At 41.8% G+C, this 27011-nt stretch overlaps 1 protein-coding gene across 1 annotated transcript in view; it reads left to right on the plus strand.

The window, feature by feature from the left end:
* galnt9 (polypeptide N-acetylgalactosaminyltransferase 9) overlaps positions 1–27011 on the plus strand; it is a 109128-nt gene that overhangs the window by 19261 nt on the left and 62856 nt on the right. The window contains exons 3-4 of the mRNA XM_053421867.1: positions 15374–15540; positions 26193–26367. Coding sequence (XP_053277842.1) covers positions 15374–15540; positions 26193–26367 — 342 coding nt within the window. The remainder of the gene's footprint in view (positions 1–15373; positions 15541–26192; positions 26368–27011) is intronic.

Here is a 27011-nt window from a genome sequence, read left to right on the forward strand (position 1 = left end):
AATTCTTTCTGTGGAAAACGATGGATTCATAGCAAAAGTGTATGAGTTTTTTTTACCCATACTGCATCCTTCCACCAAGTTTCATGGTGATCCTGCTAACAGACAAAATGAAAACATAACCTCCTTGGTGAAGGTTAGATTATTTACCCCATCACCACCGCCCTGATCTGTATTGCCTTATTTTTTCAGAAATGTGTAAATTTCAGTAGTAAATGCAAAGTTCTCTCACTCCCTCATCATCAGGGTCTTTCTGCAGGCCTCTGTTCGGCTCTCAGGTTGTTAGTCGTCTGTTCCGAGAATGATATTTGCTCACAAACCGAGTGGAACAGGCCGCCTTACGAGGCACTTTCCGGGGTGTTGACTATGCTAATGTTGAAGTCTCATGAACGTGCTCCTCCTCATGAACAGGCTGAAGCCACCAGCTATTTACATATGTCTGTGCGGCAAAGAGAGTTTTGTGAATCTGACTTGGACACACACACGATAGAGGTTAAAGGATATGAAAATATTCTTTCACGAGGCCAAGAGGCAAGTGTCTATCTGCTGTGATCAGCCTCACATAGTATAAAAGACACTTACATTAATCATTTCTAATCCTGATCCTGTAATTGTGTCCTGTGGGAAAGAGGTGTGTGCAGAACTGCTGGAGTGAGGCTAAATGTAAGACAACTCCTGTCCAGTGGCCTTTTCACTGAGCTGGAGTCTGAGCAGAGAGGACGCTGATGACTACAGGGCAGCAATGTCCGCATAGTCTCCACTGAGCCATCAAGTCTGTCCCCTTCCTGCTGCAAAACCAATTCATAATAATCACAGCTGTGATTGTCTCTCACACACAAACCTGTAATCCCCGTCAACCGCTGGTGAGTCTCTTTTTTTCCTGCCCTTCACTTCTGCAAGTGACATTCTAGGCTAAGATAGCGACGGACGTAAGTAGGCTCTACAATACATTACGGTGACTCTGAGGCTGCCATCGCTGTCCTTGGGCGCCTCAGGTACGATAACAGTTCGTTGGGCTGTGGAGGGAAAAAAAACATAAAGGCAGACAAGCTGGTGCGATTACTGATGCTCACAAAACAAACAGAAAAAGATTTTAAAATGCAACGGGTGTCATAAATAGAAAAAAAAATGCAATTCAAGGCATCAAACCGGCTTCTTCACTCTCCACTTCTCCTCCGGCGAGAGGATTCTTATTCAATTACCGCTAATCTCACCTCCATCACCATTGTCACTTTGCAGGAGATTTGATTTATATTTTGTCAAAATAGTTGTTGGACCCAAAACTATATGGAATGCTGTGCTTCCCGGAGGACCCTTGGTCTTGTGTCTGTCTGCCTGTGGGAGGGTGATAACCAGAGAGGGAGGCTGAAGAAACAGGCTTAGCTCATCTCCTGAGCGTCTGATAGAGCAGAATGGGATCGTAAGGTCTCCGCGGTCCAGGAGCTCCTGCTGCAGATTGTTGCTCTTTTTCCAGCGCTGGAGTTTATCTCCTGGACGGTCGGAGAAATGACAAGGCAAACAATTATCTTTTCTGAGAGGAGTGTGCTTGCGGACTGGAAATTTGCTTTGGTGTTGGCTGGCCCACGCGGGTCACGTGAGGTTAATGGGAAATTTCACAGCGAATAAGCCTGGCAAGCGGGGAAAGGGGGGAAGTCAGAGGCAGCGACCGGGCAGCAGACTAGTGGAGGATGGAAAAGGGGGAGGAGTAGTCGAAATATATCTTAATCTGCCGCTCTGTTTCTGTCAAAGCTTGTTCCGGGTCAAATTATGAGCACTGGCTAGTGAGCTCAGTCCCATTACAAACAGATGAGTCGATCGCTCATCCTGTTACAGCTTTACAAGGCTTCCCCGCCACGGCAGACAGGTACAAATTTAAGGTTGAGCTATGCCCTAAATTGGATCGAGTAACTAGGGCAATGGAACTACAATTCCACTTTACGATCTCGACACTGAAATCCAGACTCCCATCACATCTCAACTAGAAGTGATGAAGCTGCCTTGCCCCCTCCTGACATTTTCAAGATATCACTCAGGTAGCATTCATTAAATACGGCTTCTTCACACGTCGTATAACCCAACGAGACTGAGATATACCTTGCTTTGTTTTGCGGAGTTGCCATTTTGTGGCTGTATCTCCTGCAAAAGAGCACAACAAAATTTCCCCTCTCAAACTCACTGCCAGATTTGTATTTATAGACCTGGCAGGGCTGATTGAGAGAAGCAATAGAGAAAGCTGTGAGAGGGAACAAAGGAGCTGCGGAGGGAGAGCATAAATGCACAAGGATGGACTGGAATGATACAGGAGGGGTTATCAATCAAAACACTTGTGCATTTACTCTTCAGAAGAGAGTGCAGGAGCTCAGCTTAGAGAGCACTGTAGACAGATGTATGCAGCTCTCTCTCTCTCTCTCTCTCTCTCTCTCTCTCTCTCTCTCTCTCTCTCTCTCTCTCTCTCTCTCTCCCTCTCTGGTTTGGTGTGCCTTTCGTTGTCTCTGCCGTCAAATGCATGTGGGCTGTGCTAATGGAAGTGATTGATAACAGTGCACGTAATAAGCCTCACCAGTCTAGAAGAGCAAGAACTGTCATACATGATAATGCAACATTAAGCAGCAGAACGTTCCTCCTTTGTATGAATAGTGGCCACTTTATAGTTTAAGCGCGTGTAAAAAAAACGATATAAATATAGTTGAATGCTTCTCAGTATGTAACCTGCACCTACAGTATAGCTGCCACTTTAAAATGCAGAGCGGTATCATCACCCGAGGCTGAACTGTGTGAGCCTACATGCTTCACGTCCACAAAGCAGAGATTCAGAGAAATCTTAAGTTTGCTGATGAAAAGTGAGGATGTGTAGACCTGGATCTCTAATGACAACCGCATATTTAGAGCAAATTTCCATTATTATTATTTGAGATCAGCATTGATTTAAAGGAGTCTCATTATAACATAATATATTGAGGTGAAGGCTAATTGTGGCAATCTTTGATATGGTCATACTTATGATGGATCACATGACATTACTGTGATGAACCCACAGATCATCACCCCTGCATTGATTCACGTTGGCTACAGCAGGCAGCTGTGTTCATGGAAGAAGGTGCTTCAACCCCACTGGACACTGTCTGTGCAGCACCAATATTTTCTATTGTGTTTTACCTATACTCTATATTTATCAACACTGGATCTTAAAGCTGTAAAAACATACATTGTTTTTTTAATTGAACCTATTAATTGTAAGCAACCTACTTCCTCTCAGTTACACATCATAACCTTTTTCATTATAATTCTCAGATACAGCAATTACATTATGTTTATTGTCACTATAGCTGGCTAACTAACCTTCTGTGAATACATTTCAAATACATACACTGAATAGTAATGAATAGTTATACTCAGGGGCGTCGTTAGGCCCCCCCTAAAATGAGCTTCAGCCCCCAAAAATAATTATTGTGATTTTTCTTTTTTTTTAATTAAACTATTGTTTTACACATGGACAAGTTATTTATAACTCTAACATGCTACATGTCATTTTAAATTGACTTCAGTGCCATGAACATGTCTTCTGATCTGATATTGACCTCAACCATGAATAAATGAAATAAATGTGTATATACATACAGTAAATATATAAATGATAATGACTTGTGTGTGTGTGTGTGTGCGTGCGTGTGTGTGTATGCGTGTGTTTGTACGTGTATGTGTGTGTGTGTGTGTGTGTGTGTGTGTATGCATGTGTTTGTGTGCGTGAGTGTGTGTGCGTGTCAGATGGGCGTGGTCAGTGTGATGGGTCGGCCCTCAGATGAGATGATAGTATTATTATTGTATTGTTGTCATAATTAATATATAGATTTGACTAAATGTAAAAAGTTAAGAAACATTGTTTGTCTATGCACTGCTGTGTTCGTATGAATAGTAGCAAACTAAATGAATCACACTGATTTGTTTCACTCCAACACTGTGTTAATTGATCAATGAATCCTGTATCTATATTCAGAAAGACAGAGGTAGATGTTACTGTACTAGTTATTTTTATTCAAAAAGTTTAACATATTTACAACACATCATTAGATAATTTCAAATATGTACAAAGGGGGACAGGGGAGGGGTTTGTTTTGAGGAGTAGAAAAAGGGTGAGGGCGGGGGCTTCTCCACCTCTTCTCTCTCCTCCAGCTCATCTCGGCCTCCTCCTTTCTGTAGCTCAGTCCCATAGTTGGAGTTTTGTCCTGCTGCAGTTTCGTCTCCTTTCGGCCCTGAAGCAAGCACCTTCTCGTTCTCGTTCTCGTTCTCCTTGTTGACCTCCACCTCACTGCTCCTTCTTGTCTCAGGCTCCTGGTGCAGACTTGCTTCCAAAATGTTAGCCTTGGTCTGACAGTCAGTGAGCTCCGCCAAGCAGTCCAGATAGGCCCTGAGGCGAGCGCGCCGTTTCTTGACCTCCTTCGTTATGACATCATCTTTGTCTTTCAGCTGGTTTTCCAGCTGCTCCACCTTCTCCTTCAGAGCCTGGATCTCATTCTCCTTCTCCGTCTCCATCTCCTTCTCGGTCTCAGTCTCAGTCTCAGTCTCAATCTTAATCTCCTTCTCCTTCTCCTTCTCCTTCTCCTTCTCTTCCTCTTTCTCCTTCTCCTCCTCCTTCTCCACCGCCATCTTTATGACATCATCTCTGTCTTTAAGCTGGTTTTCCAGCTGCCACACCTCCTCCTTAAGAGCCAACATCTTCCTTTTGGCTCGGAGGATTTCGACATTGTAGATCGTCACAAGTTTCTCCTTCTCCTTGTCCTTGTCCTTCTCCTTCTCCTTCTCCTCCTCTTTCTCCTTCTCCTTCTCTTTCTCCTTCTCTTTCTCCTTCTCCTTCTCCTTCTCCTTCTCCTTCTCTTTCTCTTTCTCCTTCTCCTTCTCATTCTCATTCTCCTTCTCCTTCTCCACCTCCACCTCACTGCTACAGCTTGTATCAGGCTGGGGTGGCTCCTGGTGCAGACTTGCTGCCATAAGCTTAACCTTGGTCTGACAGTCACTGAGCTCCGCCAAGCAGTCAAGATAGGCCCTGAGGCGAGCGCGCCGTTTCTTGACCTCCTTCGCTATGACATCATCTTTCTCTTTCAGCTGGTTTTCCAGCTGCTCCACCTTCTCCGTCAGGGCCTGGATCTCATTCTCCTTTTCGGTCTCGGTCTCGGTCTCAATCTCCTTCTCCTTATCTTTCTCCTTCTCCTTCTCCTTCTCCTTCTCCTTCTCCTTCTCCTTCTCCACCGCCATCTTTATGACATCATCTCTGTCTTGAAGCTGGTTTTCCAGCTGCCCGACTCATCCTCAAGAGCATTAATCTTCCTGTAGGCTTGGAGGAGTTTGTCATTGAGGATCTTCAGAATATCTGGTTTCTCCATGGTTTACCACAGAGAGTAGATCTATCTTTTGATGAAGCTGTTGGAACAGTTGATGCACTATTTCAGAAGAAGTTTCTGTTCTTGTCTGGATCTTGAAGTCAAATGGCTTTTGTCTGCAGGTGACAGGATGAAATAGTGTGTGAGATTTAGGTGAATTTGATCTATCAAACATTCAATGTAAAACAATTGACACAGATAGACACACGCAGAGAGAAGGAGAGAGAGGGAGATAGACAGACTGGCTGGTTTAAGCGAGAGATTGAGAGAGAGAGAGCGAGAGAGAGAGAGAGAGCGAGAGAGAGAGAGAGAGAGAGAGAGAGAGAGAGAGAGAGGGAGAGAGACTCCCCTCCCCTCCTGCTATGTGTGTGTATCTGGTTGCCATGGAAACTCAACTGAATGCACCTGTTCTCTCCTCACTGGGAAGAGAGAAATCTAAACTCTGAGTGCACCGCTCAAACAACTATAATTCAGAAACTATAAGTCCTATCTGTGAAATAAAGACATCGTGAGAATTCCAAGACTTTGCCGGACACACAGATATATTTGAAATTTATGAGAGTAAAAAAATGGGACCGTGTGAGCAAGTTATGCAAGTTGATGGTCCTTCCAGAAAAGTTTTCTCTGAAATAACATTAGACCCAATGGAGAGGGATTGTTTTTTTCCTTAAAGGAGCTACACACCTCATGTAATGTGCTCCTAGCATTAACTTAAGCTTCCGTCAACTTGTCCTTCAACACATTCAAACTACACATTAACCAAAAAATCACCAGTCAATTTTTTGCTTGTTCTCTCACATGAAAATACTTTGTTATTTAAAATGCCCAACAATGTTTGTCAATAGGACTTCCTGATATCTTCCTCAACGATGAATGGACACACATTCTGTCCATCCACCGACTGACCTACCTTACACATGGCATGAGAGTATGATTTTGAAGGTCAGATTTCAAAAACATCTAAGAGTAAATTTTTACTGTTTTAGATTCTTAGTACTGGAGATCCTTAACATCTTCCTGTCTAAAGTCGATTTTAGGTCTATTTAAGAAGACCTGTACTGTTTGTAGTGATCTATTAATGCAAAATGCAACAAATTGGCAGGTAACATGGTCTATCAATGAGGCCTAACTGGTTTGACCGCTATAGAGGCTTTTGGAATATATGAACTTTATATGAACGGCATATCAACGACAATAAAGAACCAATGTCTGCTGCAGATGCTCTTTAGAAATGTGTATTATTGTACAAAGATAACAAGAACTGTAGGAGTAACCTTTTGTACTTCATTTCTTTGTCAACATAACACACCATTCATTATGTAAGAGAAGTTTTTTATGAGATCAAATTCTGACCTGATGTTTTGACAGATTCTTCTTCAGCGTGTCTTACAGTGCAGGGCTGTAATATTAATGTTGCTCTCTGTCCTGCACCTCACGTCACCTCTCTGTTCCTCTGGTAACTCAGACCAAATGCTTTCCTGAAAATCCATGGCAAACTCTGTGCACACAGCAGCACTGGATGATCTTGAGTCTTTACTTTGTTGCTCACACTGTGAGTTATATCAGTCATTATAAGAGTGAAGTCCTCGCAAAGAGATGTAATCCCTGACACAGACAATATTTTCAACATTATTAGAAATAGCTCCGTTTGTTTAAACCCCTGCTTATCAAACAAAGTGGAAAAAACTATTCTTCTCAGGTTCCTTTTCATCCTCTAATGCAATAAAGAGAAGAACTGAAAATAAAATCGACTGCATTAAATTACTACCAAAGATGCCGGCTTCTAAAAGCATGCACATGTATTTATTTTGCAGTAATGTGCTTCTTTTAAATGATAAACAGTGTAGTATATGAGGAATAATGCAGTGTGGCATGCATCTTAATTATCTTGAAAGTCACATAATGGTTTCGGGTCTTTCTAAAAAAAATGTAGCATTTAAATCCAGAGCCTAAATTAGTGAAGTAAATTGTGAAATTTAAAAAAATCAATTTACTCAATCAGCTGTACTCTAATCTCCATACTTGCTCGACTGTAGTCTCTAAAATCACCTGGGCCTACACTTCACTAACAATTATACATTTAGGAAACACCCTTCTCATGTGATAATCTGCCAAACCCAGTCAACATGAATTTCTCCAGTAGGGGTCAGATTGCCTATTTAATTCCTACATGAACAACATAAAATCAACAATGTATCTAATGTTAGCATGCTGTGTCCTGCTCACTGTTGTTAAAGCAGGACAATGGCATCACATCTCACAGTGATGACATAGGATTTTATAATAATGAGACATATTACCATTGAGTAATAAAAGGGTGTAAAATATGATGACTTGCTCTTATAATAACCTTGCTGGTGCAAGGACACTAATACTTTTAAAGGTAATGGTAGATGGCTCTCTGATTGGTTTATTCCATGTTATGCCCAAAACACACCTCTGAATAGTAAAGAGACAAAACAAATCTTGTGTCGAGTGCAGCAACATTTTTTTAATAAATCAAGTACTACAGCGAGAGTTGTGTCTGTTTTTGGATTCAATGTTGGGCAAAAAAATGTATGACTGATGAAGATATCCTATTGATAATTAATATACATTCTTTTTGACAGTTTTACATTTTGAGATTGACCTGTCCGGGGTGTACCCTCTCACCTAATGTCAGCTAGGTTTCGCTCCAGGGACCCTCAAAGGGGTTTTCAACATTTTATTGTTGCTAAACACAGTCAGTCATGAAGCCAAAATAAGCTTAAATGAATGAAACAAATGAAACAAATTAAAAAAAAATCTTCTGACAGTTTTCAGATCAATTAGAAATAGTATAAACCATGTTTTTACCCATGATAGGGAGGAGTGACAGAGGCTGTTTTGAGGAAAATAAGAGCCTCTATGTGTCTCTGCATTAGTCTGTTTGAGAATACACAACCTCTGTACTCATCTGATTCGTTCTGTGCAAAGCAGAAACCTGATGCCGCGCTGCAGTGGCTGCAGTCGTAGCTGCTGCTCACCTGACACGCCGAGCGAGACCGGCCGGGCCTTTAGTTCAACCTCAGTCCGGTTCTCCCGACACTCGGCTTGGCACCAGTACCTGTCGGCGTACTCCTGTGTTACCGCTGTGATGAAGTAGCTGTCACCAGAGACCAGGTGCCTGGGGGTGGGAGCCCTGTGTGGTTTGGACCTGAACCACCAGTAGCTCTTCACAAAAGCAGAGAGGGACTCCACTGTGCACTGCATGAGCACACTCTCACCCAGGTAGATGTTTGGCCCCGGAGGCTTCACAGAGACACTGGCCTCCAGAGATCCTGCAGGAACAGGGGGGGCTACATTAAGGGCTTTTTCATGCCGGGATTAGGGTTAGGGTTAGGGCTGCTGCGCTGGCTTTCTCACTCTGTCAAGTAACGTCTCTCATCAAGACAGCAGGATTACAGCCAAGGAGTTTAGCTCATAGTAAATGATGCACGGAGTGAAATTGTAAGTACAGGTAGTTACAGAATGTGGCTATCTGTAGTTGTTAACGATTGTTACCTGCTTAAATGTAGGTTTACTTGAGGCAAATGAAAGGGAATATTGTAATGAGCTATGTTAACATTAAGCTAGCTAGCTAGCTATTTTGTTAGAAAATTTCTCCAGTGAGCAAGAGTGTGAACGAGCAAATTTGAAATGTAAGAAATAACTATCGACAGCTCTCTATTCTTTGCATTAATATCTATCTCTAGTATTTTTAAACAATAATATAAGTGCCTCTAGAATGTTGTTGTTTATAATCAGTTCATATTTGTGTTGTCAAATTTCACAATGACCCTGAAATTCTGTCTCTTCTGTTATCTTATACTGAATGAATGCAAGCAAAGATACAGAGAAAAATCACACTCTTTCTGATTGAACCAATCTATGAACTGTATGAAACATGGATATCCGCAGACCTAAATGAGCCCAAAAGAAATTGGCGTGCACTGCGCGCGCAAACATTCAGCATCCTTAGGGGCTAAGCCCCCCCTTTCTTTCAATCCTAGAAACGCCCCTGGTTATACTACCAATACATTTGGACTGAACTGAGATTATTGTCTGTAGAAAACAACATCATTTTAAAATAGAAAAGTTACTTTAAACATATACAATACTTTAATTCATACAAAATAATCACAATCTAAATAGAACTCTTTTTTAAAGTGAGACAAATCTTAACAGTCTGGGATAAAACATTTTACAGTATCTTTAAAAAAAAACTTTAAAAAGAAAACTAAAACGTTCCTGTTAAATTTGTAAGGGATTATTTATTTCATATATTTAGGGCCCGAGCACCGAACGGTGGGAGGTCCTATTGAAATTGTAAGGATTATTGTTCATATTATTGTAGTGCATGAGATGAATATGCAAAGTATCAAATAAATGGAAGGTAAAGTCTATATATGAAAGCAGATTTTTCAACTCAAAGGTCTGCTCATGTCGTTGTGATAGGCAACACACTTAATGTATAAAGTAAAGTAAATAACATAATTGCTCGTGACTCTCTTGCCAATTCTCATTGTTGAAAGGTGAGAACCTGCAAACACATGCCCACTGCGCATGCACGCACGCACACACACACACACACACACACACACACACACACACTCACACACCCACACACCCACACACACACACACACGACCGATATGAGTATCAGGCGGGTTTCCAATGGGGGAAGAGAGGATGATGTAACTTTAGCACCACGCTGGGATCCATCTGCTGTGTGGCCGTCCCCCTGCGCCCGACCCCCTAGATGTTGATGACTCAAGCTGACATGGCAGTTCACAGGGTTATCGGAGCATCAAGCACCAGTAGAGCTCAGATGGCTCGCAGCACGGGTGGAAGAGCAGCTTAGCATGCTGTCTTTGAACTAAACATGTTGAAGGTAGCACTTGCAGATAAGCCTTTTGACTTTGATAAAAACACTAATTATTCCTACGTCTGAAACTATGACTTTGCAGTGTTACATAAGTGTAGTGATAAATCTGCTGTTTCATACGAAGCCTTTGATTTGTGAAAAGCTAAAGTTATAATTTTCTTTGCTTCAACATGCAGGAGCAACACATTATGATATTAGAGTCTACATTTGGTCTCTACCTCCAGTGAGCAGTGAGTGTATGTGATGCCAAATTTTCATTTGGAAATGGTGGCTGCGATCTGTCATAATAATGTCTTTTACTGACCACTATTCCTTGCCCCCGATGTGAAATGTCATGAGGTCAAGGAAAGATGAAGTGATGGAGAATCTGTAAGGAGTTAGGAAAGGAGAACCGCATACAGTACAGACAGTACGGTACAGAGACTAACTCAGATCTCTGACTACAATTCAAAAAGAGTCTCACACAATCACACCTCCTAATAAAGGATGTTTTCAGTTGGTACAGAGTTCAAATCTGACTATTAGTAACCCATAGGAAATAAACAAAAACTAAAATATTCAAAAGAAAAACAAAAGAAAAATAAAGAAAAAAAACTGAAAAGTGGAAAAAATATTATTAGGGGAATTACTTTGTATTTAGCTCTGATCATATTTATGTTTGTATTTAGTTCTGATGATGATATTGTGGACTAAAACGTTCAATGTGCTTGTCGTTCACTGGACAGAGAAGGAAAAAGAGCTCAGATAATCATGGGAGGATTTACATCAGTTCTGGATCGTGTCATTAGAATAAAACAGCTGTTCTCTTATTTATATTTGCGTTGGTCTTTCCAGGTGCAACTACAAGGTTCTGTGGCTTTAAATTTCACTACCCTAATGAATTGTGGAACAGCATTCTCCCCACTTTATTACATTGTGGTCCAGTTGTTCCTATTCAAGTTATTAGATAGGATGGAAGCTCCTTTCTATATCGTTGAAGGAATTCAAACAGCTCTTATTAGGACAGCCACTGAAATACTTCTGGGTCATTTCACTCGTCTCGGAGCCTTCTAAAGCAAAATGGACTACTAACCTGTAGTTTTTTTCATTTTGTTGAATAGGTAAGTTTGAGGCCTTTTCTGTAGCAGCCATTATTTGTTATTCAAGAAAATTAGACATTCTCCTCTTGAATCAGATTTTCTAGACTGAATATCAGCTTCTTGTTGACTCTGTCATGTCTAATAATCTGTGATGGCATGTGAGACTCATACATTGTGACAAATACATATATATTCCCACCAATTAGCTCTATATCGTGAACGATATTTCACCCGAATGCAACAAGTCATTTCAGCGTCTTTACCTCCGCTCTGCCTCGATGTTCAGCAGACGGCTATAAGAGGTTAACATGATTCAGTGAAGTGAAAATTTGTTTACACTATCGCTGATTTATGTTGATTTGATATGCTAATACAGAGTGAGATTACAAGTATTTCATCACAGTCAAAATCTCTTGTAAATAATTCAGCCACAACAGTTATCCTAACCACCTCATTATCCACACACATTTGACTCAGCACGGCTGAATAAGAGATGTGAAAACACGGGGAAACAAAGGCAGGAGCGAGTGAAATGTGTTTGTCAGCTGCTGCGTTCGACTCCTAATTGGAGCAGCGCGGAGAGCTTTATAAGATGCTGGTTTTGTGTGTGTGTGTGTGTGTGTGCGCTTGCAGTTGCCATAGGAATCAGCTAAGTGTGCGTCTGTCCAGTGCGCGCCTATTTCTCACTTAAAATGCAGAGTTCTACTGGAAGGGACAGATATTGAGACGATAAGTGGCAGAGATTGAGTCAAGAGAATCCGCAGATGCCCACAAGCGAATTATCATCTGCATGGTGTTGATCACAGTCCGTTGTAATAATTGGGTCAGTGTAAGTGGGGGAACATGAAGGAGGATTCCAGTCACAGACGTGCAAGATGGGGGTACCGTGGAGTCCATGTGTGAGGGCGAGAGAGGGAGGCAGAGACTGAGAAAGGAGGAAGAGAAGGGGGGGGTTGTTCATATCCCTGTGTTTGATTCTAATAATAGCCGCGTTCCTGTTACAGTGCAGGCCTGACAGACAGACACACTGTGACACTTCTCTCCGCGCTGACTGAGGATGAACCCAGTTTGACTTGTGGCTGCCTTCTGTGTTTTACTGCTCTGCCTCCACCTGAGCATCTGTAATGGAATGAAGGATATAGCAGAACACATGCTTGACACTTGGCTTCGGTCTGTCCTCTGCAACACTGGAGTCAAGACCCTTTCATTTCAGCTTACTTCAATAGCTATATAACTGTAGCCGTGCATTTAACAGTCAGAGATCAGAGACCTTACAGGCCACACAATCCAGGTTTTTGCCAGAATACAACAGCCATATATTCAGCTTTCTCACTGTTATACACTGTCTTTTCTCTTTAATTAACTATTTTCATTTAGGTATTGTTTTATTTTTGTTGGTGTGCTCAGTCCCTCACAACATCTACCATGATCTGTCCTGGGAGAGGGATCCCTAACTTGTGACTTCTCCTGAGGTTTCAAAGTTTTTTCACCTCTTTAAAGGAATTTGTTTTGGTGCTCTTTTCCTCACCCACATCAAGGGGTTAAGTACAGAGGATGTTGCACCTTGTATAGATCGATGAGCCCTATGAGGCCAATTATGATTATGGGATCGACAAATGAAATTTGGTTGATTGATTGAACACCAGGATAACCCTTATCTAGGTTTTTAAATGTTCACATTTAAAGACAGCGCCACTCCAGAGACTTGATCCCAGCAGGACGAGACAGGAAAGGAGGTAAAGAAGAGGGTCATACATGATCATGAGACAGATGTGTTACAGTGTGTGGCTGCTTTCAGACATGTACTGATCCCCCGACACCCTTTTCCAGAGGGGCTATATGTTAGAACGCAAATATGTGGAGGATTTTTACCTCCACATTGTTTCTGATGACAAGATTCTCATAATTCAGGGTAAAAAAAAAATAATGTTTTGGCAACAGACACCGTATTAAATTGAGCAGCTGTGGCTCAGGTGGAAGAGTGGGTTGTCCAGGAAACAGAAGGTGGGTGGATTGATCCCCGGCTCATCCGGTCTGTGTCCTTTGAGAAAATATAGAAAATAGAAAATACTGATCCCCAAATTGTGAATGAAAGATGGGCGGCATATAGAAGCACTGTATGAATATGTGCATGAATGGGTGAATGTAACTGTAAAGCACCTAAAGAGGTGGATAAGAATATATAAATACAGCCACGTACAATTTATAACGTTAAGGTTATTAAATGATCTTGGTTTTGGTTATTGAAAAAGTCAGTGTATCACCACTGAATTATATAACATGATAACAAAATATATAATAGATGCGACAGGGGGTGTCTCAGTCATTAACCTGTCAAACTCCACATTCTCCCCCTGACTCTTGGAGGAATGTGCTTTTTGCTCAACAAATGGTTCCAGTAGTGCAGCTTCTCAGCAGCAGCACTGACACCAGTCACAGGGTGGTACAGAACACTCTGTCTGAGAGCCGCTGCTTCACCATCAAATGGAACTGAACTGAAAATAAATCTAGAAGAGTGCTATTTTTTGCCATACTGGGGGGGGGGGGGGGGCACCTAAATGTGTGTGTGGGGGGGGGGGGGGGGGGGGAGAAATCGAGGGATACATATCTTTGTTTTATGAGAACACACTGGAAACAACACGCTGATTTTAACAGGTTAAAACATCTTAAACTCCACACATCCATCTGATAATCCTTCCAATGGGAATAATCAGGGGTTTTCAAAAAAGGTGTAACCAATCCCAGAGATTAGCTCTGCATCCAGTTTACTGAGCCAGTCTCAGAGCTCTGCTACTGCACATGCTCAGTGGTACGCTTTGATGCGGACGGAGCCATCGTTAATGTTATTAGCTACGCTTGTGTTTTTCCTGTGAAGATGAGTCAAAATGTCTGCAGGGAGAAACGTTAATGCCGTTGCTGTCAAAAGGGGGTTGAGGGTGACGCCGAGGTGCGTGTGGTGATATCAAAATGTTGTTGGTGAAGGGGATCCTGGGGTCTGTTAAGAGGGTTCCAATGAATGGAGCACTGCAGCAACACTGTGAATGTCTTCATTTGACTATGTTTTCAAATCTTCAGGTCTCCCATCTGTTCACCCGCTGCATGTAATGCTGAAATCAATATACAGTCATCGTTTTGTATAGGGGCTCTCTTTGGCTCTACATGTTGGAAAATAGCATTATATGCTCCTTGTTGAGAGTTAGATATGAGGATCAATAGAATTCTCCTTTCTTTGAGACAAGAGGGAAACTGCAGTGGTTGAGGCTCGGTCGTTGTTTTACAGATTTCTTTTTTTCCCTGCTCATTAACTGTTGTGGTTATGTTTAATCATTTATGTGCTTTTACTTGACACACCTTGGTCTTCATACTCTTTTCATACTATTCATTTGCACTTTTGTGCGGTTCCATTTGCTTTGTGTTTTCACATCTCTTACAATGTTATTATTAGTTTATTAATTATGTACGCATCAGCAAGTGGCGGCTGTTATCACCAAAAACTCTCTTTTCATCTATGGGGGCTCCTTATATATGTTTAGCATGGCTTTTTCATCCTGAGTTATTTGTTTTATTTTTCCTTTTTCATTTGTGTCTGTCAAATGATAAAAACGTCATCAACCAGCCCGCTTGCTCGCGGTGAATCCAGTGGAGTTCACTGCACGTCTGAGCGGCTTATGTTTTTTACTGTCAATTTGTGCAGGGACATGCAGATGAAAACTAGCCTGCATGGATAAATCTGGCATATTTACATGTTGGACTTAAGCATGCCTGTTAATGCATGTAGACATAAACAGCCAAGAGAAGAGAGAGTAAGGCTCCGTGTTTTCTGTGGTTTCCAGTATTATTGCAAAGCTAAGCTGCTGTCTCATGACTGTACCGACAGACATGAAGATGGTCAGAAGCAAACAGCTTGATCTAATATGTGTCAGGTCTTAATCATATGATCCATCTGTTTCTGTGTTTTTCTCATTGGGATGATATGCTAATGATGAAGTCCTGGTATATTGCTGCACTGTCTGAGCATCTTGCATGTATCTTGACAGGTGCAAGCAGCTGACATACTCAGAGGACCTTCCTCAGATCTCTGTGGTCTTCATCTTCGTGAACGAGGCGCTGTCGGTGATCCTGCGATCTGTCCACAGCGTGGTCAACCACACACCAGCACACATGCTCAAGGAGATCATCCTGGTGGACGACAACAGCGACAGTGGTAAGACATTCTACAGCCTTTTCATTCTAATCGGGGGGGGGGGGGGGGATAAGAGACTCACCACTCCACCACTCTGGTCTCTTGCTGTATATGCTCTGCTGGACATGACTTTACACTAGTGAGTAGGATCTTTCACGCCTCTGTGGAGGTTTGACCCGGTATCTGATCTTTTCCTATTTCTCCCATGTTTAATTGTGTCTCTTCTCTCAGAGTAAATCTCCAAGCGAGCCTGCAGGTTATCATTGTCTAATGCTGAAAGTTTGCTTAAACACTTCAGACAGTCTCTCCATTTATCATGTTTGCCCTCCCCGGTGGAACCTGAATGAAGGCGTCATGCATAGATGAGCGAGTGTGATATTTTTGGACTTCTGCCACAGTCGTCCGTCTTTTTATATTATAGCTTTTGCATATTTTGTGTGTGTGTGTTTGGCTTGTGAGTAACAGCTGAAGAGATTGAGAACCCCTGAGGGTGGACTTTTGAAGACCAGGTTTTAAAATAGCTTTAACAAAGGAGGGATGAGAAGGGGGGGGGATTTGTCTCATCCCTTTCTAAAACTGCTGTGTACTACGGTCTCCATGGCGATGTGGGCACACAGCGTCGCCCACAGCTCCTGAAGGTGCCTGCTCCGCATCCCAGCCTCCCCTGTTCGGAGAGGGAGGGACAGTGAACTAGATTTCAGACGACACATGGCCCTCCTTTACTTGGCACTGAATAATGGGTCTGCCTCCCTCAGGCTGGCAGAGGAAGAGGGTGCATAAATAACATACTGAGGGAAGGCCGGGAAGGACTCACCACTGGCACACATTCCCTGCTGAGGCTCTAACTGCCTATTAGACAGGGACCTGTTAAAAGCCTGTGAGCATGCAAACATGGAAGACAACCCCTCCTCTCATTATGTCATTAATTAGATTAGATTCAACTTTATTGTCATTGCGCAGTACAAGTACAACGAAATGCAGTTTAGCATCTAACCAGAAGTGCAAAAAAAGGCAGTAAAGTGCAGAGTATTGTGCGTATTTAAAGTGGAATGTAAATAAATAGATATGTACAGTAAGAAATATATATGGAATAGTACAGTACTAACAGATATTGTATGATATAAGAATTATGAGCAGTAAGAAATATATATGGAATAGTACAGTATTAACAGGTATTGTATGATAAAAGAACTATGAGCAGTAAGAAATATATATGGAATAGTACAGTATTAACAGGTATTGTGTGATATAAGAACTATGAGCAAGATAAATATAAAAAATATATAAGTATGAATATACTATAGGCGGGATAATACAGTAGTTAAAAAAAGTAACAGTGTAGTGCAGATGTTCTAATGTTCAGTGGTTGGAGGAGGGTGTTTGGCAGTCCAAGCCAGGGTGGAGGGGGGAGGTATGGTCACTGGAGAAGGTGTGTGTGTGTGTGTGGGGGGGGGGGTTGCTGCTATCACTGTGGTGCAGAGTTCAGCAGGGTGACAGCCGCAGGGATGAAGCAGTTCCTGAACCTGAACCTGCTGGTCGGGGGACGGAGGACCCTGTAGCGCCTCCCAGAAGAGAGGAGGGCAAACAGTCTGTGGCTGGGGTGTGAGCTGTCCTTGAAAATGCTGCTCGCTACGCAGACATCTCTTGCTCTGGACAGCTGCAATGGTGGGGACTGAGGAACCGGTGATGCGTTGGGCAGTTTTCACCACCAGCTGCCATACCACACTGAGATGCAGTTGGTGAGGAGGCTCTCGATGGTGCAGCGGTAGAAATTCACCAGAATCTGAGGAGACAGATGGGCCTTCTTCAGTCTGCCACACAAGTTTTTACTAAGGTTGTCCCTCAATAGATTTGTTAAGGGCAACCCTACTTACCTTAAATGCCGCAGTATTTTCTGAAAGTATTGTTTTAACACTTTACACCATCTTTCCCATAAATGATATTGCAATGAGGTTTAAAAACAGCTCTCAGTGAAAGTAGCTTTTAAATATTTTTTTCATCAACAAAAAAACAGACAAAGACGTTCCTATTCGTTAGATTTACCAAGTGCCTTTGCAGCTCCCCTCAGCTCTTTAGAATATTTTAAAATCTTTCAGTTTTGGTTTTCCAGCCTGCAAGTTTACAGAACTCAACAGTCTTGTTGCCACAGGCAAGCTCAGCAAGCACAGCGGATAAAAAAACTATTCCATTTGAATACTGCGCGCAGAATTTTGTGGAGTCCAAAACAGAGATAAACGGAAGATGACTATTTAGCTATTTTCAGACATGCACTTGAGTCTGGATATTTTCTGGAACTTTTCGTGTATGAGTGCAGGTGATAATATAGAAGGAATTAAAGAGCGAGCGAGTGTGACAGACGCAAAACTGACAAAAAACAGGTATACAAATATCTCAGGATGAAAAAGTGTCGCCGAACAATAAGAAGACACAGACGAAGAAGTCAACTAGGAAAGACAACGAGATTCAAGAGCTTTTGGTAATGAGAACATACCAAGGTCTTGATGTGCTTGAACACAACTCTTGACATTTTCCTGTTGTTGATCCAGACAATTTCTCTCTTATATGTGAAAGGGAACCACACATTTTCCGGAGTTCATTTCTTAAAACATTTTACAATTTCTATTGATGTCTGAAACAGAATAAAAAAGCAAATGTGTCTCCGTGTCTGCCAGATCAGTACATGTTGGCAACTGTCTTTTACCACGTTCATCATATCAACTTCCTAAAGGCGTCGTTGTTGTGTTTACTGTTTGAATGTTTTGACAATTAATAACCATCTTTATCAACTCCCGACTCACTGATATCCTGAGATATAAATCACATATCTGGCAACCCATTCCTACTAATTAAGCCCTGGAGGTTCAGCCAATTTTCCATAATAACACCTGAGGCTTAGAAACTCATCGTCATCAGAGTTGTTAAAATGAATAAAGTTGCCTCAGTGCAGCAACGTGACAAATTGAACGTGATGTAGAGGACATGTCATGAACTTAAAGCTGAACCTATGTTACAGCTTCTGGCACTTTGCTGTAAAGCGTGGCAGACCGGCAGTGAACATTAATGTTCCGTGTGCAGCTCGCTGACATCCCGGCACACGACAACTAGGTGTTGATGTTGCGTGTCCGCTCGCCTTGTGCGTCTTTAATGAAAGGTCACTTTCAGGTCACGGTCTGCACAGACACATCCGTCAGCAGCTCTTACTCCGTGTTTACCCGCAGTGAGGATGATTTGTGCAGATGTGTGAGCTGTGTCTCGGCTCTGACATTAGACAATTAACATGCAGGCTGGACAGCTTGACCTTTTCTGGATGGCACATTCTGTCCCGCCTCATTTGAACAAGGCTCAGTGAGATGAGCGCAGGTACAGCCACACTCACTCCTGGCATAATGAATAACGCCCAGGGAGCCCGTTTGCTCCGTCACTGCCACACATTTCCTTCACCGGGACAGCTGCTGACATTTATTGGTGGCTGAGAGGTTTATTCACAGCCCTGGTTCCAGGAGTCTGAACTAAATTCACATTCCCATCGATGAGCTTTAGATGTGTGACGACTCCGGCTCACTGTTGTTCGCCGTGTAAGCAGCACGGCAAAAGGTTTAATGAGCCCTACAGGATTCAATTCCAGCAAATACCACCACCAAATTGATAACTTAATGATTCAGATAATGAAAACAGGATATAAACTGAGGACCAGCTGAGTGGAGCTTGTAATATTAATTTCAAGTGGAGCTGAATCTCTTTAAACATTGCATACATTAAATCTGATTGAAGAGGGTGTGCTCAGCAGAACAGTGCAGGAAATGGGCCTGGCTCACTGTGACACTTTGCCTATACTTTGCAATGAGCTTTATTTGTCTTCAGTTTAGCTCCGTTTTGTTGGAAATTAAATTCAATCAAATGAGCTTTGTCTAGAAAATTAGGGACTTACAAAAAACAAAAGGTAAGAACGAGTTTGTCTTAGTTACAGTCAAGTTGAGTGATGAAACTTCACACTCAGCATTCAGTCCCTGCAGTAGACTTTTCTAGGGACACACATGGGTTTAACATGACTCATAACTTCACCTAGTGTTTCACAACATCAATACTTACACAGACTTAACCGTTTGGGATACATCATATTATTTATATATATTTTGAAAAAGTTAACAATCTCTAATCAAAGAATGTAATTAAAGCCAAACTTAGCAGAAAATGAGCGCTTGCATGAACATCAGTGTGATAAGAAGTATCTAAAATGACAGAAACCATCTTTGAGAAATATTGATATGATGTGTACTTAGTTTGGTCCGCATGTCCCACCCATTAACATGGAGTAGGTAAGGTTTATGACCTATACTGCAGCCAGCCACCAGATGATCAAGACGCTTTGGCTTCACTTATAAATATCACTTAACAAGGTAATGAAATCAACGTCCAGTAGAATGATTATATTAAAAGCAGTGAAGATGAGCCATGAATACACAGTGAGAATGGATTTTAATTCAGGTTAGAGAGTGTATCCCTGATGCTTGTTTTCATAATGTATCTTTCAGTGATTCAGAGAGAAAAGCCCGCGTGTGATGCCAGAGCAGAATTTGAAATGGAGTGGATGTAACAGTGTTAAGAGTGGGTTAAGGGTTGAGGAGCCAGAAAAACATGAACCAATTTACCATCGGGCCGTTTCCAATAAATGTGTGAGAGGTGGGTAACCCTACATATTGCCGACACGCCGCTGCAAAGATTATTTCTGCAGAGCTCAGGTCCACTGCCAAACCAATGGCTTGTTATTTCTGAGAAACTGTTTTGCCAGTATGGGGGAGTATCATTTAACATTTGGCGACAGTTTTTCTCAATATTTAATGAACATCCCATTACTCATGGTGAGCCACTTTACCCGTTAGGTAACTCCTCTAGTCTGCTTGTGATTGATCAGAACGATCAATTTCAGATCGGTTCCTGTATCAGTGTCGGAGACAGGTCTATAAATCCACTTCTAGAAGAATGCAGCCTGTGGTTTGTGAAGCAGAAGTAAAACATGTTTTCTTCCCCTAAGACAGAACAAAACACAACTGACAGGTATTGTGATGCCGATCATCGTGACAATCCTGCAGGTTATTGTGGATACGAAAATATATCCTTACATTTTAGCATTGTAGGTGAACTCCAAGCTTTATCCAGGTTTAAATAATTGAAAGCATGTTCGATATCTCTCCACCATCTGACCTTAACACAGCAAAACGCATCATTTTCCATGTCACCAGAGGAATTCACGGTGCTCGTCACATGCGGTTCACTCTGCATTCATTTTAAATTCATGGCAGTTATTTATCCTCTGCTGTGTTGCACTGCCACACTTTAAATTGTATTCCCTGCTCCATAACTCTCCTCCCACGGATTAAGTCCAACATTTTATTTGCTGGGATTAGAGAGAGACCCCTCACATTTCTGCTTCCTAGCAAAGCCTAGTAATTATCACACTCTAATAGCTTTTATCATATTGTCACTGCAGGGGAGGCTGATGATGAAGGACCCCCAGCGCACTGGTTTCAAACCTTCAACAGTGCAAATAGAACCGAGCTGCAAAGGTCTTTGGTCCCTCAAAGAAGCTCAATGCTGCTTCTAACAGTGACTGAACCAAACAGGGTTTTTGTGGAAACAACAACAACAAAAAAACGTGAACCTTGATATATTTATTAATTATTTTACGGGACATTAGTGCTAAATGCTAACAGCATGCTCATTTGTACCCACTGCTCTGAAATGCTTTTAACCAAAGGGATGAAAGAGGCAAGGTCCAGCTTTGATGACTTCAGCTCTCTGTGGACGGATAACTAACTGCCTTTTATTAGACATTCGGTATTTTAAACTTTTTGGTTTAATAAGCTGTGTTAATATTTAGGGCCTGAGCACTGGCAGTGGGAGGCCCTATTGAAATTGTTATGATTACTATTATTATTATTATTATTATTATTATTATTATTATTATTATTATTCAGGCAACTGAATTGGCTTTTTGAGGGCCTTAATATGCTCAAATTCTTACCAAGATTTGCAGAAAGTTAGAAAGTGGTGAAAATGTACGTACTCTCGAGGAATTTTCAATGGGCGTTGCAAAATGTCTCCATGGTCCCCTCTGAGACCCCCGGAACGTGTTCACATTGACCGATCTTCACAAAAATCGATACACAGGTGTATCATGACCAGACAAACAAAAAGGTCCCTAGGTGCAATTGGAAAAACACAAAAGGAAGCCTGTTTTTTTGCATTTAGTGGCCATTTTGGCCATATTCTACATTTTACTTTGATACTTGTATCAGGGCTTTCATCAGATCAACTTCAAATTGAGATCAGTGTCATCACAACAAGATGGAGATAAAAAGTTATTAAAAGATCGATTTATCGTCACACGGTGTGAACGTGGCGCGGCATCAAATTTTGATTACAAGCCATTAAAACACAACGTTTTGGACCATGAATCCTGCTGAGCCATAAAGAAACTCCACTCCTGCAGTGTCAGTGTTCAACGATTAAAGGAATATTTATGTCTTGCAAAGGTGACGTCTCTCTCTCTCTGTCTTTCTCTCTCTCAGAATTGGACATTTCCTCAAACCGTGTAAACATTGATGTACGGCGAAGGTTCATTCTTCGCCAGAGGAGACGATGTTGTCATAACTCCACTGTGCATTGTCCTATCACCACCAAACGTCTGTCTCATGATCAGAGTCCAAGCCTGAATAGCTCTATGTCTCAATATTTCCTCAGTCATTATTTATTATTTATTCAGGCAAAACAATGCAACCCTTCAAAATGCATGTGCTCGGGCCCGCTCAATGCTGCTTTGCAGTCCTACATTTTTTTGAAATTGTATTTATATTTATTATTGTGTTTTGTATTTTTATAATTTTTGTTTTAGTTGTCTGGCAAGATTTGAATATTATTTGCCGGACTTCAGAAGTTTCTGTCATGGATGTTTAAAAAAAGAAAAAAAAGGAAAAAGAAATGTAATTTAGACACAGAATTTAAATAAAAAAATCCCCAAATTCCAAAATATATAAGTTATAAATTGATTGCCATTTGATTGAGGGAAATAAGATAATATTTGATCCCCTACCAACCAGCAATAATGCTGGCTTCCAGCTACCAGTTATATTAGTCCTCTCGCTATAAGAAAGTACTCAGAATCGCAACTCGTTATCTGTATAAAAGACACCTGTCCATAGAATCAATAGACACCTGTCCACAGAATCAATCAGTCAGATTCTAACCTCTCAACAATGGGCAAGACCAAAGAGCTGTCTAAGGACGTCAGGCACAAGATGTTAGACCTGCACAAGGCTGGAATGGGCTACAAGACCATCGGCAAGCAGCTTGGTGAGAAAGAAACACAAAATTACCATCAATCGCCCTGGGTCTGGTGCTCCACGCAAGATCTCACCTCATGGGGTATCGATGATCATGAGAAAGGTGAGGGATCAGCCCAGAACTACACGGGGGGAACTTGTTAATGATGTCAAGACAGCTGGGACCACAGTCACCAAGAAAAAACATTGGTAACACACAGCCATTATGGATTAAAATCCTGTAGCGCCTGCAAGGTCCCCCTGCTCAAGAAGGCACATGTACAGGCCCGTCTGAAGGTTGCCAATGAACACCTGAATGATTAAGAGAAAGCTTGGGAGAAGGTGATGTGGTCAGGTGAAACCAAAATGTTTGGAGAAAGAGAAATGATGACTATAACCCCAAGAACACCATCCCTGAAGTCAAGCATGGAAGTGGAAACATTAGTCTTTGGGGGTGTTTCTCTGCTTAGGGGACAGGACGACTTCACCGTACCGAGAGGAAGATCTACGGGGCCATGTACCAGGAAATCTTGGGTGACAACCTTTTTCCCTCAGCCAGGACATTGAAAATGGTCGTGGATGTGTCTTCCAGTACAACAATGACCCACAACCTATGGCCATGGGAACAAAGGAGTGGCTCAAGAAGAAGCACATTAAGGTCATGGAGTGGCCTAGCCAGTCTCTGGACCTTAATCCCATAGAAAATCTGTGGAGGGAGCTGAAGCTTCAAATTGCCAAGCGACAGCCTAGAAACCTTAAGGATTTGGAGAGGATCTGCAAAGAGGAGTGGACCAAAATCCCTCCTGAGATGAGCCGGACCTGGTGAGCAACTACAAGAAACGTTTGACCTCTGTGCTCACCAACAACGGTTTCTCCACCAAGTACCAAGTCTGGTTTTGCTAGGGGATCAAATCAAATGCATATCAATTTATAACTTTTATATGATGTGATTTTCTGGATTTTTTTTAATATATTCTGTCACTCACTATTACAATAAACCTACCATTACAATTATTGACTGTTCATTTCTTAGTCAGTGGGCAAACTTACAAAATCGGCAAGGGATCAAATACTTATTTCCATCACTGTATTAACATACATATATACTCTGATAAATTCAATTCCAAGTGGCTTATTATGGGGGATGGTCAGATCCAGAGTCATAAGATAAACACGAGGGCCATGAAATTATTGATGTGGCAGGAGTGAAGAAGAAAAAAAAACACATTGGATAACTGAACCTCGCTGAAACCTTTTGGCCTCATCCATGTGGGAAATTACTCTGAGGTAAATCTGCTAAGTCACATTTGAAATGAGACAACTAAGCACTGCCTTTTTATAAGACTGTATCAATCATTAGCAATGCAGAGGATTTTGTAAGCTTATTTGGTTTACAGATTTCCCAAAAAGTCATGGAAGGGATTCATAGAAATTAAAACAGAAATACAAGTACAAGTAGCCTACCTAAACAAATGTACTTATCAAAGGAAAGTAACTTAGTCAACGTTCTTTCCACCATTAAAACAAACCACAGCTTGCCTTTGAAGAATAGAAGGAAAATCACACAGACAAGAGCAGAACATGCACAGCGCACACAGAAATAATGTATCCAGCTGGAAAGTACATTTAAATACAAGTAGTCTTAAACTTTAATTGGGAAAAATCGTCTACAGAGAGAAAAAGACAAAATCCAAGCTTCCATTCTTTTATCTAGTGTCAAAGGCTGACGCCCATTTGGATTGGGGGTCGCTGCTTCCACACGCAGCCACTTCCTCTGCAGCTTCCACCGCTGCATGTTGAGACTTGAAACAATCGTGACTATCCCTCCACTCACCGAGTCCCCTCTGTCACGTCGACGGGGGATTCGATTGCCTTTATTTTTTTCCACTTTCACTTCCTGATTTATGTTGAGAGCCAAAGTCAGATGTGGAAGCTGTTCAATGTGCCGCAAAGATCCTTATAATTTCTCCCTCAGAAAGTGGAGCGCTCAGCAAAAACCCAGAGGAGAAGCTCAAGCAGCCATCTATCCTCCAAGGAAACGCACACAGCCATTTGTGCAACTAGCTGTTACAACTTTTTTTCCAGTGGTGACGAATGACATCATATGTGAGAGCAGAGGAGCGATGTTACAGCTGTGATGAACACATCAGCAGAGGAATGCATATACTCAGATGGTGACACTGCGCAGCAACCAGCTGGGCTTTAACCCTTACCTTCATCACTTCCTTGCCATACCACTTTGCAAGGAACAGTAATGTGTTGCTAATGGATGTTATAACACCCATTTGCTTTACAATGTGTGGGCCAGCTTGTTGGGTGTCATATGGGAGATTTGTTGGCTGGCTGACATCAGTTTGCTTCAGACTGGTCTGATATTCCTGCTTTGGCACAACATACACAAGTTCAACATCGCACAGGGCAAGGATATTATTAATAATGGGACTATAAGGATCCTTGGGGAGGGCATTCCTCCACCAAGGAGAATGTCCTATCCATGTCAAAGCAGTGTTTCTCATTAATTATCTAGACTTTGGTGGACTGCCATGTTGTAGTTTGCCCTGCCACTGTTTCATAATGTTTTTTACACTTCTTAAAATAACATAAAGGATCCCTAACTTTTTGTATTGCTGCCGTAAAATGTTTGGTCTGTGTACCTGTCACTCAGAATCTGTGGTGATAGAGAGTCACCTTTGTGTGCTTTCACCTGGCTATAGCCATAAAGTGAATTAACTCTGTGTGAAGCCCTGCATAGAAAGGAAAGAAGAGTCCTGGTTTCGCCAATGTCATCAGATCTGCACCTAAATGCACTTTAGTGGGTTCTTCCTTCAGCCATGTCCCATTTCCCAACAAAATGTCATACAAATTAATTCAGCAGTTTTTTCGTAATCCTGCAAATAAACAAACAAACAAATAACTTGTTGTGTCATGTAGCAGGCTTGCTAACGTACTAATACAATTCAATATATTCAAAATTGTAGAGTGTGTAAGCTCTGCAGTTTCAATGGGAGGAAGATACTATCGTGGACTAACTGTTAAATATTTTTTTAATATTGTTTAATATGTATTTTACTGTTTTCTCTGCGATGTATTTAATGACTTTTTGCTTTCGCAGTTTTTACCCTTAGGTGTGCGATGCTTGATTAAAAAATGTGAAAGTAATCAAAGAACATCAAAATGAGCATTTGTTTTCATGACGCTCCTGAATCACAAACTGCAAGGCCAAAACCATCCAGGACGAGCCCGGGGTTTTCTTGGAAACACTCTATCATTTACTACAGCTGCCTGGTTAATGATCTCGCACAGACATTTGGAAGTTATTTAAAAGAGCGTTCTCTCTTATCTTTCCTCTTTCAGTGGAGCTGAAATTCAACCTGGACCAGTATGTGAACAAACGCTACCCGGGCCTGGTGAAGATTGTGAGGAACAGTAAGCGGGAGGGCCTGATCCGAGCCAGGATACACGGCTGGAACGCCGCCACGGCTCCTGTGGTCGGCTTCTTTGATGCCCATGTCGAGTTCAACACAGGCTGGTAAGAGAAGGTCATGTTTAACACGGGAAGGTCTCTGCTGTTTCCCTGTCCTCTCTCCCCTTTGCCTTTGCGGTTTGCTTTTTATGTTTTTTCGGTACAGAGGGATGTCATGTATTATTATTATCGTGGAGATATGAAGTGTAGTCTGCCCTGAGCATTTTGATATACTGCCAGGCCAATTCTAACTACACAGCACTTCTCAGCAATCTGACCCTCATTATAAGTCAGGCTTTGTCCTTAATAAGCTTTTTTTACCCTCCTGCACTTAATTTTAAACAGTGAGTAATGAGCTTTGGTTCGAGCTGAAAAAACAAAATCCCAATTTAAATGATACTACCTGCCCAACACACACACACACACACACACACACAACCACACACACACACACACACACACACACTTATAGAGAGAGAGAGAGAGAGAGAGAGAGAGAGAGAGAGAGAGAGAGAGAGAGAGAGAGAGAGAGAGAGACTGAAAAGCAGGAGTGTAATTAAAAAAGGAGCTGAAATTTTGAGCACCTGAACATTATTTACTTCTGGGCTCAGGGCTTATTTGTCGATATGAAATTACTTGTGGGGGTCTCAGTCAAATGTCTGAACCTGAACCAGTAAACAAGTCATTCAAATTGATGTAATTGGCAACTA

The sequence above is a fragment of the Pleuronectes platessa genome, chromosome 4 (genome assembly GCF_947347685.1).
Source record: "Pleuronectes platessa chromosome 4, fPlePla1.1, whole genome shotgun sequence".
Classification (NCBI taxonomy): Eukaryota; Metazoa; Chordata; class Actinopteri; order Pleuronectiformes; family Pleuronectidae; genus Pleuronectes; species Pleuronectes platessa.